General features: G+C 38.0%; 1 protein-coding gene across 29 annotated transcripts in view; it reads right to left on the bottom strand.

The window, feature by feature from the left end:
- The window catches only part of EIF4G3 (eukaryotic translation initiation factor 4 gamma 3), a 369,995-nt gene that overhangs the window by 151,612 nt on the left and 203,605 nt on the right, over positions 1–14,778 (bottom strand). For all 29 annotated transcript variants that reach the window (XR_009214817.1, XM_058443899.1, XM_032759190.2 and 26 more), the window contains 3 exons: positions 14,582–14,696; positions 7,466–7,563; positions 3,924–4,046 (listed from right to left, as the gene is read on the bottom strand). Coding sequence is in view for 28 of the 29 variants with exons in the window: in XM_058443899.1 (XP_058299882.1) it covers positions 3,924–4,046; positions 7,466–7,563; positions 14,582–14,696 (336 nt within the window). In the remaining variant the exon portion in view is untranslated. The remainder of the gene's footprint in view (positions 1–3,923; positions 4,047–7,465; positions 7,564–14,581; positions 14,697–14,778) is intronic.

Genomic DNA, 14,778 nt, shown 5'->3' on the forward strand with positions numbered 1-14,778 from the left:
GTGTGATAGGTTTTACTTTTTAAATGTAGAAAGTAACGCCCTGGAATAAAGTAATTGGGCTAAAGTCACAAAGCTAAGCAGTGAAACTGACACATGAAACCCAGTTATGTCTGATTCCAAGTCAAAGTTTTAAACCTCTTCCCTGTTCTATTTTACATGTACCACGATCATTAACGGGTCTCTGATATCTGTGCTACAATTCTGCCCCACTTGGTCACCTCTGCACCAGTCAGATCTTAGTAACAGGTCTTCTGTTTCCCTTTACAGAGACTGGGACTTCCCTCGGTGATAGGGAAAGGCTTGGCTATCCACAGCATAAGCAATTATGTCTAACTCAAAGCAGGTACTTTAAGGCCAGTACTACAGTATTTACTGTTGAATCCTAAATTCTGACGCCGAGGACTGTCTCATCTGTAGTCTTCTAACCAGACGTGATTCTGTATTTATCCGGAATGATGTCAAAATGAAAACTAGTAAAACTGAAGTTAAATTTAATGAGTTTTCTTTGGCTGGCAGAGTGCTTTTTTGTTAAGGAAATTAGTTGCCAATATTTATAACTTGCAGCTTTTTTACACATAACTAAAGATTTCTACTTCTTTTGAAACAATGGGTCAACATTTTTTTTTTTTTTTTTTGAGACAGAGTCTCTCTCTGTTGCCCAGGTTGGAGTGCAGTGGTGCTCTCGGCTCACTGCAACCTCTGCCTCCTGGGTTCAAGCGATTCTCCTGCCTCAGCCTCCCGAGTAGCTGGGATTACAGGTGCCTGCCACCGCCCCTGGCTAGTTTTTTTGTATTTTCAGCAGAGACAAGGTTTCACCATGTTGGCTAGGGTGGTTTCGAACTTCTGACCTCAAGTGATCTGCCCGCCTCGGCCTCCCAAAATGCTAGGATTACAGGTGTGAGCCACTGCATCCTTTCTATGATGCTCCAGAAAATGAGGTCAAATGTCAGTTGCCATCATTATGCTTGTGCTGCTGTTTTTCTTAAGAGGAAAATAAAATATCTCTAGTACACATGTCTCTGTTAAAAAGCTATTCGTTCATTCCATGAATTTCATGCATTTGGATTTAAAAGCATGAAATTCACCTAATAAACTTATGCTTTATAACTGATGTTACACTTCTCAAAAAGAACTACCAACATTACAACTATTGATTGATGGCCTTCATCTGCTGAAAGTGTAGATTCAATGTGCTTTACGATATAGAGAAATATACACTCATATTCAGAACCACAGTCTCTGGGGAAAGACAGAGAACAAAAAGATGTCTGTAGCTAAACACAGAGGGATACCAGAAGAGGGTGGGAACCAAGCTTGGAAGGTTAAAGAAAACCAATCACACCCCACAGGGAATTTAAGTGCAAAAACACACATACATGTCCAAATTGAGAATTTAAACAGAAATCAACAAAGGATTGTCTATCCTTTATCTGGCTTGACAGTATTAACATTTTAATGTTTGAAAATACTGCACTGAGGCCGGGCGCGGTGGCTCACGCTTGTAATCCCAGCACTTTGGGAGGCCGAGGCGGGCGGATCACAAGGTCAGGAGATCGAGACCACGGTGAAACCCCGTCTCTACTAAAAATACAAAAAATTAGCCGGGCGTGGTGGCGGGCGCCTGTAGTCCCAGCTACTCGGAGAGGCTGAGGCAGGAGAATGGCGTGAACCCGGGAGGCGGAGCTTGCAGTGAGCCGAGATTGCGCCACTGCACTCCAGCCTGGGTGACAGAGCGAGACTCCGTCTCACAAAAAAAAAAAAAAAAAAAAAAAAATACTGCACTGATCAACTAATCCTAAAGTTTTGCTATAGTGTACCCCCACCTAACAGAGCACATATATAGATTACTTCAATTTGAAAATTTGCTTATCCCACGCTCACTTCCAGGGAAGAGACTAAATATAAGACCTGCTTAATCATTCCAAAATTGGAATGTTCCTAGGGGAATAATGAGGAATGATGAAGAATTATTAACATGACCTTACAACACACATGTCCAGATGGACATATATACTCATCTGGATAATAAAAGGCTGAGATAAATGTTAGCCAGATACCATCATTTCCAAGAGAAAACACATCATTACAACAAAAGACAAAAATTAAGTCTTTCTCAAATTCACAGATTTCCAAGGGGCTCTAAACTCAGCCAGCTGTTTGTGATTTTGATATTTAAGAACATTTTTATGAACTTTTTATTTTTGTCTGTACTACTAAAATTAAGTCAATAGTCTATCATGCTGAAATGCTTTCTGTGTGATCATCCGTATCACGTGTTTGTAAACTGGGCTCCAAGGAACCCCTTTACCATCCAGGCATAAAAGAGGAAAGAGAGCAGCCCCCTACTCCTTAATAGCTTTCTTTTTATCTGTTTCTAGACACTAGGCTTTCACTTTAGACAATTTTTTTTAAGGGACAGGATCTTGCTATGTTGCCCAAGCTGGAATCAAGGGATCCTCCTGTTTAGCCTCCCAAATAGCTGGGACTATCGGCATGTGCCACTGCACCTGCAACTGGCTTCACTTTAGATAATTTTTAAGATCTGAAAACCACGTGTCTCTATATCATTTATCAAAATGTAAAGTGACATAGGAGGAATGAAATACAAATCTTTGTGTTTTTTTTGTTGTTGTTGTTGTTTTTTTAAGACAGGGTCTCTCTCTATTGCCCAGGCTGGGGAGTACAGTAGCACAATCTCGGCTCACCATAGCCACCACCTCCTGGGTTCAAACGATTCTCCTGCCTCAGCTTCCTGAGTACCTGGGATTACAGGCAAGTGCCACCACGCCCAGCTAATTTTTATATTTTTAGTACAGATGGGGTTTCACCATGTTGGCCAGACTGGTCTCGAACTCCAGACCTCGGGTAATTTGGCCCGCCTCAGCCTCCCGAAGTGGTGGGATTACAGGCGTGAGCCAATGCACCCAGCCTTGAAATACAAATCTTGGCAGATTTGCGGAATTCTAATCTCTATTACAGTTTACTAAACTCCAGTTCCTTCCATAATATCTTGATTCTTAAAAACAAGAAAGTAAAATCTTAGGAGATTATGATAACCACATTCTTCACCAGGAAGAAAAAGGTGCCTAACTGACAATTTATTAATAATTCCACATTCACAGATTCAGCCAACTGTGGATAAAAAATATTTAAGAAAAAAACATTTTTAAATAAAAACATAAATTTTAAAATAATACAGTATGACAACTACTTACACTGTATTAGGTATTATAAGTAATTTAGAGACTATTTTAAAGTATATGGGAGGATGTGCACTGTTTATATGCAAATACTACGCCATTTTACATAATAAACTTGAACAACCACGAATTTTGGTACTGGGGAGGGGGCATCTTTGAACAAATCCCCTGTAGATAACAAGGGATGACTGTAATTAAAGAAGACACTCTGCACTCAAGAAGCTCATTTATGTAGTTCTAAAAGGTAAGAAGTATACCTGTTATACATCCTAATATGCTCTCAATAACACAGGCAATCATCTCAAGCAACACTGTTTGGTAAAAATGTTAAATTCTCAACCTTAATGTTTGCATTAACAAAGGGTGCAGCACTTAAATCCTAAGGTTCCATGTGAAATGTGAGATACTCATTTAATGATGAGATTTCTACAAGAATGCAGCTCCTTTTGGTATCATGCGATAGTTCATTAAGAAGAGTGGCAGCACCTCACCTGTGCTCTGATTGTGAAAACAATACATGAATATATTACCAGTAAAAATTTTAAAATATTATAATTTGCGAAGAGAAAAAAACATGTCTGTTTAAATACCATTTAGATATTCGAGGCTGCGAGACAACTGATGGAAATGAAAAGTACAGAAAGTGGCTATAGAAGAAAGAAGAGTTCAGTAGAGGTTAGTGAACAAATAGTGCCATCCATTACAGCTCACTCTCTGTCTTACCTGGGGAGGAGTAGGTGTGGACGTGGGTCTTCCTATGGGTGGAGTAGGATTTCTGCTGCCACCTCCAGACATAATCTCCTCTGTTATGTCTTTACCTCCCTGGTTTGGATCCCGAATTCTTATCTATAAGGTTAAATAAAATGGCATATGTACAGATGAGTGTCTGTGTAGCAAATTTATAGGCATATAAGTGAGTTAAAGGTGCAAACTGGGAAATCTGTCAAATATCAAAGGTGATAATCACCATATTTGACTTTATTTCAATCACAGATCCATCAGATAAATGTAGGCCATTAGCTCTGACATGAACTAATTAGAATAACAAGCTAAAATGAAACCTAGTTGGCTGGATATCTAGGTCAAAAAGGCAAACTATTAATATTTATATTTGTTTTGTAAGAACCTGTCAGACTGATTTTATTTACCATATTTAACATACAAGTTTCATAAAATACTTTTAATATATGAAAGTTACTGCATAGATAAAAGTTCCCTTTTTTTTTTTGGAGACAGTCTCGCTCTATTACCCAGGCTGGAGTGCAGTGGCGCAATCTCGGCTCACTGCAACCTCCACCACCCAGGTTCAAGTGATTCTCGTGCCTCAGCCTCCCGTGCTAGGATTACAGGTGTGAACCATGGCACCTGGCCTAGAATAAAGTTTTAAATGCTGTAAATGATTCTCTGAAGTTCTTTACCAAAATAAAAAATATAAATACCCTACGAGTTAGGAATAATTTATCCTGAAAACAACCTTATATACATATGTAATAATGCTGACTGCAATCATGCCTTTTCCAGCAAAGACTGGAAAAAGGTTGATCGAGAACAGAATAGCTCAAAAATTATCATATGTTGGCCAGGCGCGGTGGCTCACGCCTGTAATCTCGGCACTTTGCGGGGCTGAGGCGGGCGGATCACAAGGTCAGCAGATCGAGACCAGCCTGGCTAACACGATGAAACTCCATCTCTACTAACAATACAAAAAATTAGCCGGGCATGGTGGCACATGCCTGTAGTCTCAGCTACTCAGGAGGCTGAGGCAGGAGAATCGCTTGAACCTGAGAGGCGGAGGTTGCAGTGAGCCAAGATTGCGCCACTGCACTCCAGCCTGGGCGACAGGGCAAGACTTCATTTCAAAAAAAAAAAAAAATTATCTTACGTCCTTACAATTAAATACTTAACAGCCAGTAAAAAGAATGAGGCAGATCTGGCCGGGTGCAGCGGCTCATGCCTGTAATCCCACCACTTTGGGAGGCTGAGGTGGGCGGATGACCTGAGGTCAGGAGTTTGAGAATAGCCTGGCCAACATGGTGAAACCCTGTCTCTACTAAAAATACAAAAATTAGCTGGGTGCGGTGGCAGGCGCCTGTAATCCCAGCTACTCGGGAGGTTGAGGAAGGAGAATCGCTTGAACCCAGGAGGCGGAGGTTGTAGTGAGCCAAGAGCACGCCACTGCACTCCAGTCTGGGGGAAAAGAATGAGACTTTGTCTCCAAAAAAAAAAAAAAAAAAAAAAAGAATGAGGCAGATCTACATGAACTGACACAGAATAATCATAAAGATGTGCTGGTAGGTGAAAAAATGCAATAAGCACAAAGTGTGTATGGTCTTAATTTTTTTAAAGGCTACCCTATGCTTAAAGATGTCAGTGGAGTTGCTGCTGTAAAGGAGGTGTCTGCGACTAGGCATTCTATTCTGGGAGAGTGCTAAGATACAAAGGACCCGCTGTTGTTTATTACCACCATACTTTAATCAAGGCAGTCCACACTTCTTGAGAATTTCAAGGAATTCACTAATGAAACCACCTGGATCTGGACACTTTTAGGGGAGTCCTTCAATTAAGACTTCTAATGCCAGCTATTGTTTAGGTATGGAAAATTATTTCTAATACAGTTTTAAGTATAGCTTTAATTCATTTATTCTACTTGCTTCTTTAGAAACATCTGTAACTACTGTCTTCCAGTTTCATTTCTGCTATTCATTTTTCTGCATTCTGAGAGTGTTCTTCAAGTCCAACTTCTATCATGCTGATTCAACCTTACCAAAGCATATAGTTTCTTGACTGTAGTGTCAGGATACATTGTCATGTGCTGTTCATTATGATATATGCACAAGTAATTTGTTTCTAATAATAAAAACAAGTTTTAAACCAAAGTCTTGAACCTCATTATTATTTTCTTGTTTGTTTACTTGAGATACAGTTTCACACTGTCGCCCAGGCTGAAGTGCAGTAGCATGATCTCACTGCAACCTCCTCCTCCTAGTTTCAAGTGATTCTCCTGCCCGAGTAGCTGGAACTATAGGTGCGAGCCTCCACACCCAGCTAATTTTTGTATTTTTAATAGAGACGGGTTTTCGCCATGTTGGCCAGGCTGGTCTCGAACTCCTTACCTCAAGTGATCTACCCATCTCGGCCTCCAAAGTGCTGGGGTTACCGGTGTGAGCCACTGTACCCGGCCTGAACCTCATTAATTTTTATTAAGTTAGAGTAATTCAAGAGTATTGCTATAAATCACCCCACCTATCTTACTCACACGGGTGAATGTGGGAGTCTCTCTTGAATATAAAGATCACCCATTTTGTCTGTTCTGTTGGGTAAGGAATTGCAAGCCACTCTCCTACAATTTGCAAGCCACTCTCCTACAATTTTTCTGCCATTTGACTTTTATATTACTACACTCCAATTCTCTTGGGCCTGCTTCATTAGACAAAGACAAAGCCCCTATAAATTATAAAAAACAATTAGAATACATTTTCTAAACACTGTTTTTTGTTTCTTAAAAGATATCTGTTTCACAGGAAGGATTTTTCTTGCTATCCTTAATATCTCAGTTCTTTTCTCTTGTGCTATTTTTTTCTTCTGTCAATTCATACTTGAATGGAGAGCTGATTAAGACTGGTGTTGGCCAGGCACGGTGACTCACGCCTATAATCCCAGCACTTTGGGAGGCCAAGGTGGGCAGATTGCTTGAGCTCAGGAGTTAGAGATCACCTTGGGCCACATGGCGAAACCTTACCTCTACTAAAATACAAAAAATTAGCCGGGCCTGGTGGCTTGTGCCTGTAGTCCCAACTACTTGGGAGGCTGAGGCATGAGAATCACTTGAGCCCCGGAAGCAGAGGGTGCAGTTGAGCTGAGATCGCGCCACTGCGCTCCAGCTTGGGCTACAGAGTGAGACTCCATCTCAAAAAAAAAGACTGGTGTTAAAGGAGAGTCTAGATGTGAGAACTGAGCTTAAATTCCTCACACTGAGTAAAACCTTAGCCCACCAAACCCTCCCAGTTCTAAAGGTGGAACACATGTTGTCATGTAGCAAACCTAGCTCAGTGAATAATTAAAGATGATATTATGCAAATGGTATGAACAACTTCTAATTACATGCCCATACAAATCCTCCAGGTCAAGTGGTATGAATATAAGGGAAGAATTAAAAAAAAGGCACAGTAATTTGTGAATTGAGATGAATAATGACTATGTAAACTTATCTGATAAGTGAATAGATTTTAGATTTAAAATAAGAAAAAGTAATAAAGATCTCATACAGTTTTTTTCTCTCTCTTGGCTGGAGGCGGCTGTTGCTGCGTAGGCACTATGATAGGTGCTGACTGATACACCGGCTGACTTGGGTAAAAAGGCGTTCCTAAAAAGTTGGAAAAAATTAAATAGGCATTCAGTTATTTTGTCACACACTACAGAACTATCAATGACACTGTGTCTCTGCACAATCCCTTTAAAAGCGTAAAAACAAACACTAAGTATTCTTCATCATCTTTTTCCACTAGCTCTCCTCCAGTTACTGAAGCGGTCAAGAAATTATTCCCAAAATATGTAATGTCTTCAAACATTCACAAACATCCAATATGAAAACCACTAAATACCCAGTTCCTACAGATCCACACCACAGTTATCTTTCTAAAACATGGATCATGCTATAGTGTTGCTTTTAAAAAATATTATTCTGAGGCTTACCACATGCAACTGTGACTCTCACACAAGGGTGTATGTGTATGTTTGTTTATGGGTTTTGTCAGGGACAGAAGGGAATATATCTGATCATCTTGGAAAGTAGGGGTGATCTAATTCTTCTCCTTACTCATGGGGAACTACTGCCATAGGGAGGTACATAAAGGATTAGCAAATTTCCTAATATTGGGTTGGAAAAAAGGCTGAGAACATATGGTCTAAAGATAAAGTCCAGATACTTAGAATCCAGGTTCCAAACTACATTTTCTATCATTCTTGAATCCACATCTTTGTTCTAGCTATAACCTACTCCTAACTCCTATCCTTTGAGTACACCAATCTCTTCAACTTTGACTATACTTCCCATCTGCCTGAAATTATCTTCTTCCCCGACTCCTTGCACTCCCAATGAGCTGTTTTTAACTTTCAAAACTTAAGACTATTATTATAATTACTATCAAGCCAAATTGTTTGCAGTAGAGGTGTGGAGAAGGGGTCAAATACTGGATGGTTTGAAGGTAGAGCCTATAGATTTGCTGACGAATTGGATACTGGTGTGACAGAAAGAAGACTCAAGGAAAACTCTTTCAGTTTTATGCCTGAGCAAGTGAAAGAACAGAGGTACTACTTACTAAGATGAGGAACACTGAAGGAATAGAGTTTGGGGCAGAAAAATCAAGAGTTCAATTTTAGACAGGTCAAGTTTCGGGTGCTTACCAGATCTTCAAGTACAGATCAAGTAGTTAGACAGTGACACAAATCTGGAGTCAGAGGATAGGTATGAGTTACAGTTATCCATTTTGGAATTCACAGAATATAAACAACATTTAAACAAGACTAGATAACTCAGGAAATGAATACAGATAGAAAAGAAGCCCAGTGGTTAAATCTTGGGGCATTCCCTGTCATCACAGAAATTGGGAAAACTCCAGCCAAAGAGATGAAAACCAAGGCAGTGGTTGAAATCAAGAAAATTATTCAAGAATGAGGGCTGTGCTTAACCACATCAAATGGTGCTGAAGAGGTCAAATAAGATTTTTCAAAGTACAATTCACCAGTGACCTTGACAAAAGTTGTTTGGGCAGAGAGGTGAAGAGTGTGAAGCCTGATTTGAGTGGGTTCAATAGTGAAAGAGAAGACAGAAAATGAAAACCATGAGTATAAATATTTTCCTTAAAAATTTTGCCATAAAAGCAGAAAAATTGAGCTATAGCTGGACAAAAATATGGAATCAAAAAAACTTTACTTAATATGTCAATGAAACAGTGTGCCTATATACAGATGACACTAATCCAGCAGAGGAAGGGGGGAAAATTGTCAATGTGGGAAAGAAAGAATTGCTAGAGTAATAGCCTTAAATGGGTACAGGATGGGATCTAGTACACACATAAAAGATTGGTTTTCCACAGGAACATGGATAATTGATTCATCATAACAAGAAGGAAAAAAATATGTACGAGGGTAGTTAACACAGGTAAAATCCTTGGTACTAAGCAAACAGTCAAATAAGGCTGGCCCACTTTTATTATCACCATTAACATCCCCACTACCACCATAACACTTTTCAAGTGTAAAGTTGTTGGAAGCACCATGATTTGCAGTACCAGAATTCTGTAGGTATCAATCAGGTTTGGTGAATCAGATCTAAGCAGATCTTGGAAAAGATCTAAGCAGAGGGCATGACTATGATTTCAGTAAGTTCAATGTAAAAAGACCAAAAAAAAATCTCAGTCATCCTCTAACAATGAGTAAACTATTCTCAAAGCAGAGCTCAAATTAGCAATTATGTGCTACTTTATTATGTCATTGGCTCAGAAATTAACTCAGAAAACAAATCCCCAAAATTGGTTTCAAATGCTGCCAGGCAAGCAACACAATCTGCTCACTTCACCATATTTTTTGAGGTAAGTGAAATAAGATCCAAAAGGTGATCTCTTAAAAAAAAAAAAAAAAATGCAATTAGCAAAACATTAAGTCTTCTTAACTGTGAACTCTAGCAGAGTAGAAAATCTGCCCTACCAAATAATAGTATATTATTATAAATATATAATATTTATAATAAGCTAGTCAGAAACATTTAAAAACATTTTTATTCTACTAGAAATGAGTAATTTTTGCATATCATTTATTAATTAGTTAAGTTAATTAATGTCTCTGGACCTCAGATTTCTTATGCACGGAATGAGGTACATTTGTATAGATCAAGGATCTGTCAACTACAGTCTAAGAGCCAAATCTAGTCCACCACTAATTATTTTTTTAAATAAAGTTTTATTGGAAGACACCCATGTACAGTAGTTTATCAACTGTCTATGGCTGATTTTACATCACAGTGGCACAGCTGAACAGCTGCAACACAGACCATACAGCCTGCAAAACCTGAGATATTTACTATCTAGCCTTTTACTGAAAAAAAAAGTTTACTGATCCCAGTTCTAAATCAGTGGTTCCCAAACCTCAGTCTATATAAAAAGTGTCAATGATGTATTGCAAAATTAATACAATAACAATCATGAAATACAAACACACACAGAGGTTTTTTTTTTTTTATGTGAACCTTGGTTTGTATTTTTATTTTTTATTATACTTTAAGTTTTAGGGTACAGGTGCACAACGTGCAGGTTAGTTACATATGTATACATGTGCCATGTTGGTGTGCTGCACCCATCAACTCTTCATTTAACATTAGATATATCACCTAATGCTATCCCTCCTCCCTCCCCCCACCCCACAACAGGCCCCGGTGTCACACAGAGGTTCAACAACTAAAAATTTGTATAAAAGACTGCTCCTATTTGATGATTTTTGTTGTTAAAACATGAAATGATACTGGCAGTAAATGGCAGTTTTCTTTAAAGGTCTTCTTGGCCAAATTATAAATTTAACAGTCATGTATGTTTTCTACTTTATTTTACTCTACTTTTTATTCATTTTACTTGTCTATGATGTGAAACCAATGGTGCAGTGAATATTTAGATTTCTTCTCATTGTTTAAACCTAAGCACAATATCTAACAGCCTTACTATAAGAAACTGAATGGCAGGAAGAGTATCTTAACACCTGTATTCCACAAAATAACTGGCACACTGCCTGTCTTCTAAAAAAAATTCAAAACCTTGAATTTTCCATAGAAACAGTAATAAACATGGCCAGGTGCAGTGGCTCATGCCTGTAATCCTAGCACTCTGGGAGGCCAAGGCAGGCAGAATGCCTGAGCTCAGGAGTTCGAGACCAGCCTTGGTACACGGTGAAACACCATCTCTACTAAAGTACAAAAAATTATGTATCATAAATTATGATTCATTCCAAAAATAGATTATATAGCTTTTAAAAGAAATGAGAGAAGTTCTATAGATAATGAAATAGAAAGATGCCCATGAATATAGTATGAGAGGAAAACAATAACCAGGAAGTTTTATTATTTAGACTACTATAAATATTCTGTGTTGAGTTTAAAAAAACTTGTTAAATATAAATGAAAAAAATACTTATCAAACTGTTAAATGTTATTTCTTTAAACGGTGGGAAGGGAGAGAAACTGGCTATTTCAACTTTATGCACTCTATATTATTTAAAATTTTTTTTTTTTTTAGACGGAGTCTTGCTCTGTCACCCAGGTTGGAGTGCAGTGGCATGATCTCTGCTCACTGCAACTTCCGCCTCCTGGGTTCAAGCAATTCTTCTGCTTCAGCCTGCTGAGTAGCTGGGATTACAGGCACCCGCCACCACATCCCGCTAAGTAGGGACGGGGTTTCATCATGTTGGCCAGGCTAATCTTGAATTCCTGACCTCATGATCCACCTGCCTCAGCCTCCCAAAGTGCTGGGATTACAGGCATGAGCTACCACGCCCAGCCTATTTAAATTTTTATCATTAATTTAGTTACTTTCATAATGAAATAAATTATTTTAAGATTGTTTTTCTAATATTAAGAAAACTAGAGAAACAATATTTTAATCTAGATGATAAACTGCCCACTTGATGTCTACTGGATCTGCATGAGAATTTACTGGGGAAGAAAGCATATCTATGAAAGGGAACAGACATCAATAATATCTGAGATACAATTATACCTCAACATACTGCTTTTTCATAAAAATGAATAAAAATGGTATATATCTAATAGAAATAAAGCCAAAATGTTATAATATTGTATATTCAAATCTGCACATTATGTCCCTACTAGTAAACTCATCATTACTGTTTCTATACATATTGTACAATAGTATTAAAAGCAATAAAGAGGGCTGGCACAGACTTACAGCAGGAAATTTAATGATGACATTTTCTGAGTAAGGTGATTGGCATAATCGCTAAGTAAAAAGCAGATTACAATTCAGTAAGACATCTTTAAAAATGATGTTGGAAATTAGAAGACTAACTGTATTCCCCTTGCAACACAGAAATTAAAGGGAGACACTGTCCATTTTAGCATGTTTATGCTAATTAATAATCCCATTGTTTTCTATTAAAAAAATTCTAGATAGTAACAACCATTGTTACTCTCAAAAATAATTACTTTAAGTTTTCAGAATAAGGACCTAGAATAAAGGCACTAGAATTACATAAAAATGGTGACAAAGTTAAGTCCAAGGATTACACAAGGAATACTTCAACAGCACTTGCAATATGCTGTCAAAAGTTGGGTGATATATACATTGTGTAACTTTTAAACTCACATATATGTAACACATTATTGTTCTGAAAATATCAAATTTCATAGTAATGATACAACTTAATAAACCTGAGTTAAATAAACATATTTGAGACATTTAGTGAGGTTATATAAAATGTAGTATTAATCCCTTATCTGCAATTTCAGTTACCTGAAGTCAACCATGTTCTGAAAATACTAAACAAGATTCCAGAAATTAACAATTCATAAGATTTAAATTGCAAGCCATTCTGAATAGAATGATAAAATCTTGCACTGTCCTGCTTCATGTCAACAGGGATGTGAATCATCCCTTTACCCAGTGTATCCATGCTGTATATGCTACATGCCAATTAGTCACTTAGCAGCCCTTTTATCAGATCAAAAAAAAAAAAAAAAAACAAAAAACCCATGGTATATATAGCATACTATCTGAGGTTTTATACGCCCACTGGGGGTCTTGGAATGTATTCCCTGAGGATAAGTGAAGGGTATTGCCTAGCACTTTGAAACAGCAGTTTCCCAAGACAGTATCAACCAAAGTAACAGAAAAAAAACTTTTCCCTTTTCTAAAAGAAGTAAAGCCATGTAACATTTGGTTGCTTTGCCTACTTCACCTCAAAACTGAAAAAAAAAAAACCTTCTTGGGCTACTTGAATCAAATCAATTCTGCTGTAATCTTAACTGAGACAATCCCAATTTTAGGAAACTGGTTAATGGATAAGTTACCATGTTATATTAAGATTATTTAATAAGTTTTTGCTTTGTTGGTAATATAACAGATTAATGCTTACTGAATCTCAAAACTTAATTTTTCTAGTATCTACTAATTTTATCCCTTATTATTCACCTTCCATGGAATAAGAGAAATGTAATATGAAGTAAAAATTTGTTGAATGAAATAAGTAATTTTTATCACTTTTAGTTCAGCATTGGCGCATATGCCAATAATCTTGGCAACCCAGCTCTCTCTAAATTAAAAACACTTTTAATTTTTCAAGGCATTTTCATTGAAACTAATACCCCAAATCTCCCCCATGCCATAGATCTTATCACAATTTTGCAGAGAATCACAGGTTCACTGAGTTATATTTAGTTATGGCATGTATATTCTCCAAGTACCTGCCAGTCACTGTTCTAGGGGCTGGGGATATAGCAGTGAACAAAACAAAAATCTCTACTTTCATGGAAATTGCATTCCAGTAAGAAAGACATTAACAAAATTTTTAAGGTGTAAGGTGGTGGGAAATGTTTGGAGAAAAAGAAATTGTGAAAGGAGGATAAGGTATATTCATGCCACTGGCAAAAATCCAATAAAAATCTAGGTAACAGTGAACTGGTGGAAGATGTCAGAACTCTGAAACATGATTCTTTCCAGTAGAATTATCAGCTTGTAAAGAAGGTGTCATTAACTAAATAAATTTCTATAAAACTTATCTTGTAAGCCACTCTCTAAAAAGTAACTTTTCTTTTTTTTTTTTTTCTTTTGAGACAGAGTCTAGCTCTGTCACCCAGGCTGAGTGCAGTGGCATGATCTTGGCTCACTGCAAGCTCCGCCTCCCAGGTTCAAGCCATTCTCCTGCCTCAGCCTCCCAAATATCTGGGACTACAGGCACCCGCCACCACGCCCAGCTAATTTTTTGTATTTTTAGTAGAGACGGGGTTTCACCATGTTAGCCTGGATGGTCTCAATCTCCTTGCCCACCTCGGCCTCCTAAAGTGCTGGGATTACAGGCGTGAGCCACCGCGCCCAGCCAAAACATTACTTTTAAAGCTGGGCAGAGTGGCATGTGCCAGTAGTTCCAGCTACTTGGGAAGGTAAGGCAGGACGATCGCTTGAGCCCAGGAGGTTAAGACCAGCCTGACTAACGTAATGAGACTCCCATTTCTGGAAGAAAAAAAAAAGTAGCTTTCAAGAAAGAACTGTTGGCAGCATGTTATTTAAAAATCCTTCTTACCACTAAACCTCATTGTATAAACTGACCCACCAAGCAACAAAATTTAAAAAACTAGCAGAAATGTCTTGACTTTTCCTACTTACCATAAGCATTGGGGAAGTCCCCAGGTCCTGGTCCAGGATAAAAAGGACCTGGCCCCGGTGGTTGAACTGGATATTGTTGTGGGGGCCCAACATAAGGAGGGCCACTATGACGGTACTAGAAAAGAGAAAGTATGAATATTTATAAATAATACGGTATCTGGGGGCGAAAAACATAATAAAATAATAATAAGAAGAAA

Source organism: Hylobates moloch, unplaced genomic scaffold (genome assembly GCF_009828535.3).
Source record: "Hylobates moloch isolate HMO894 unplaced genomic scaffold, HMol_V3 SCAFFOLD_9, whole genome shotgun sequence".
Taxonomy (NCBI): domain Eukaryota; kingdom Metazoa; phylum Chordata; class Mammalia; order Primates; family Hylobatidae; genus Hylobates; species Hylobates moloch.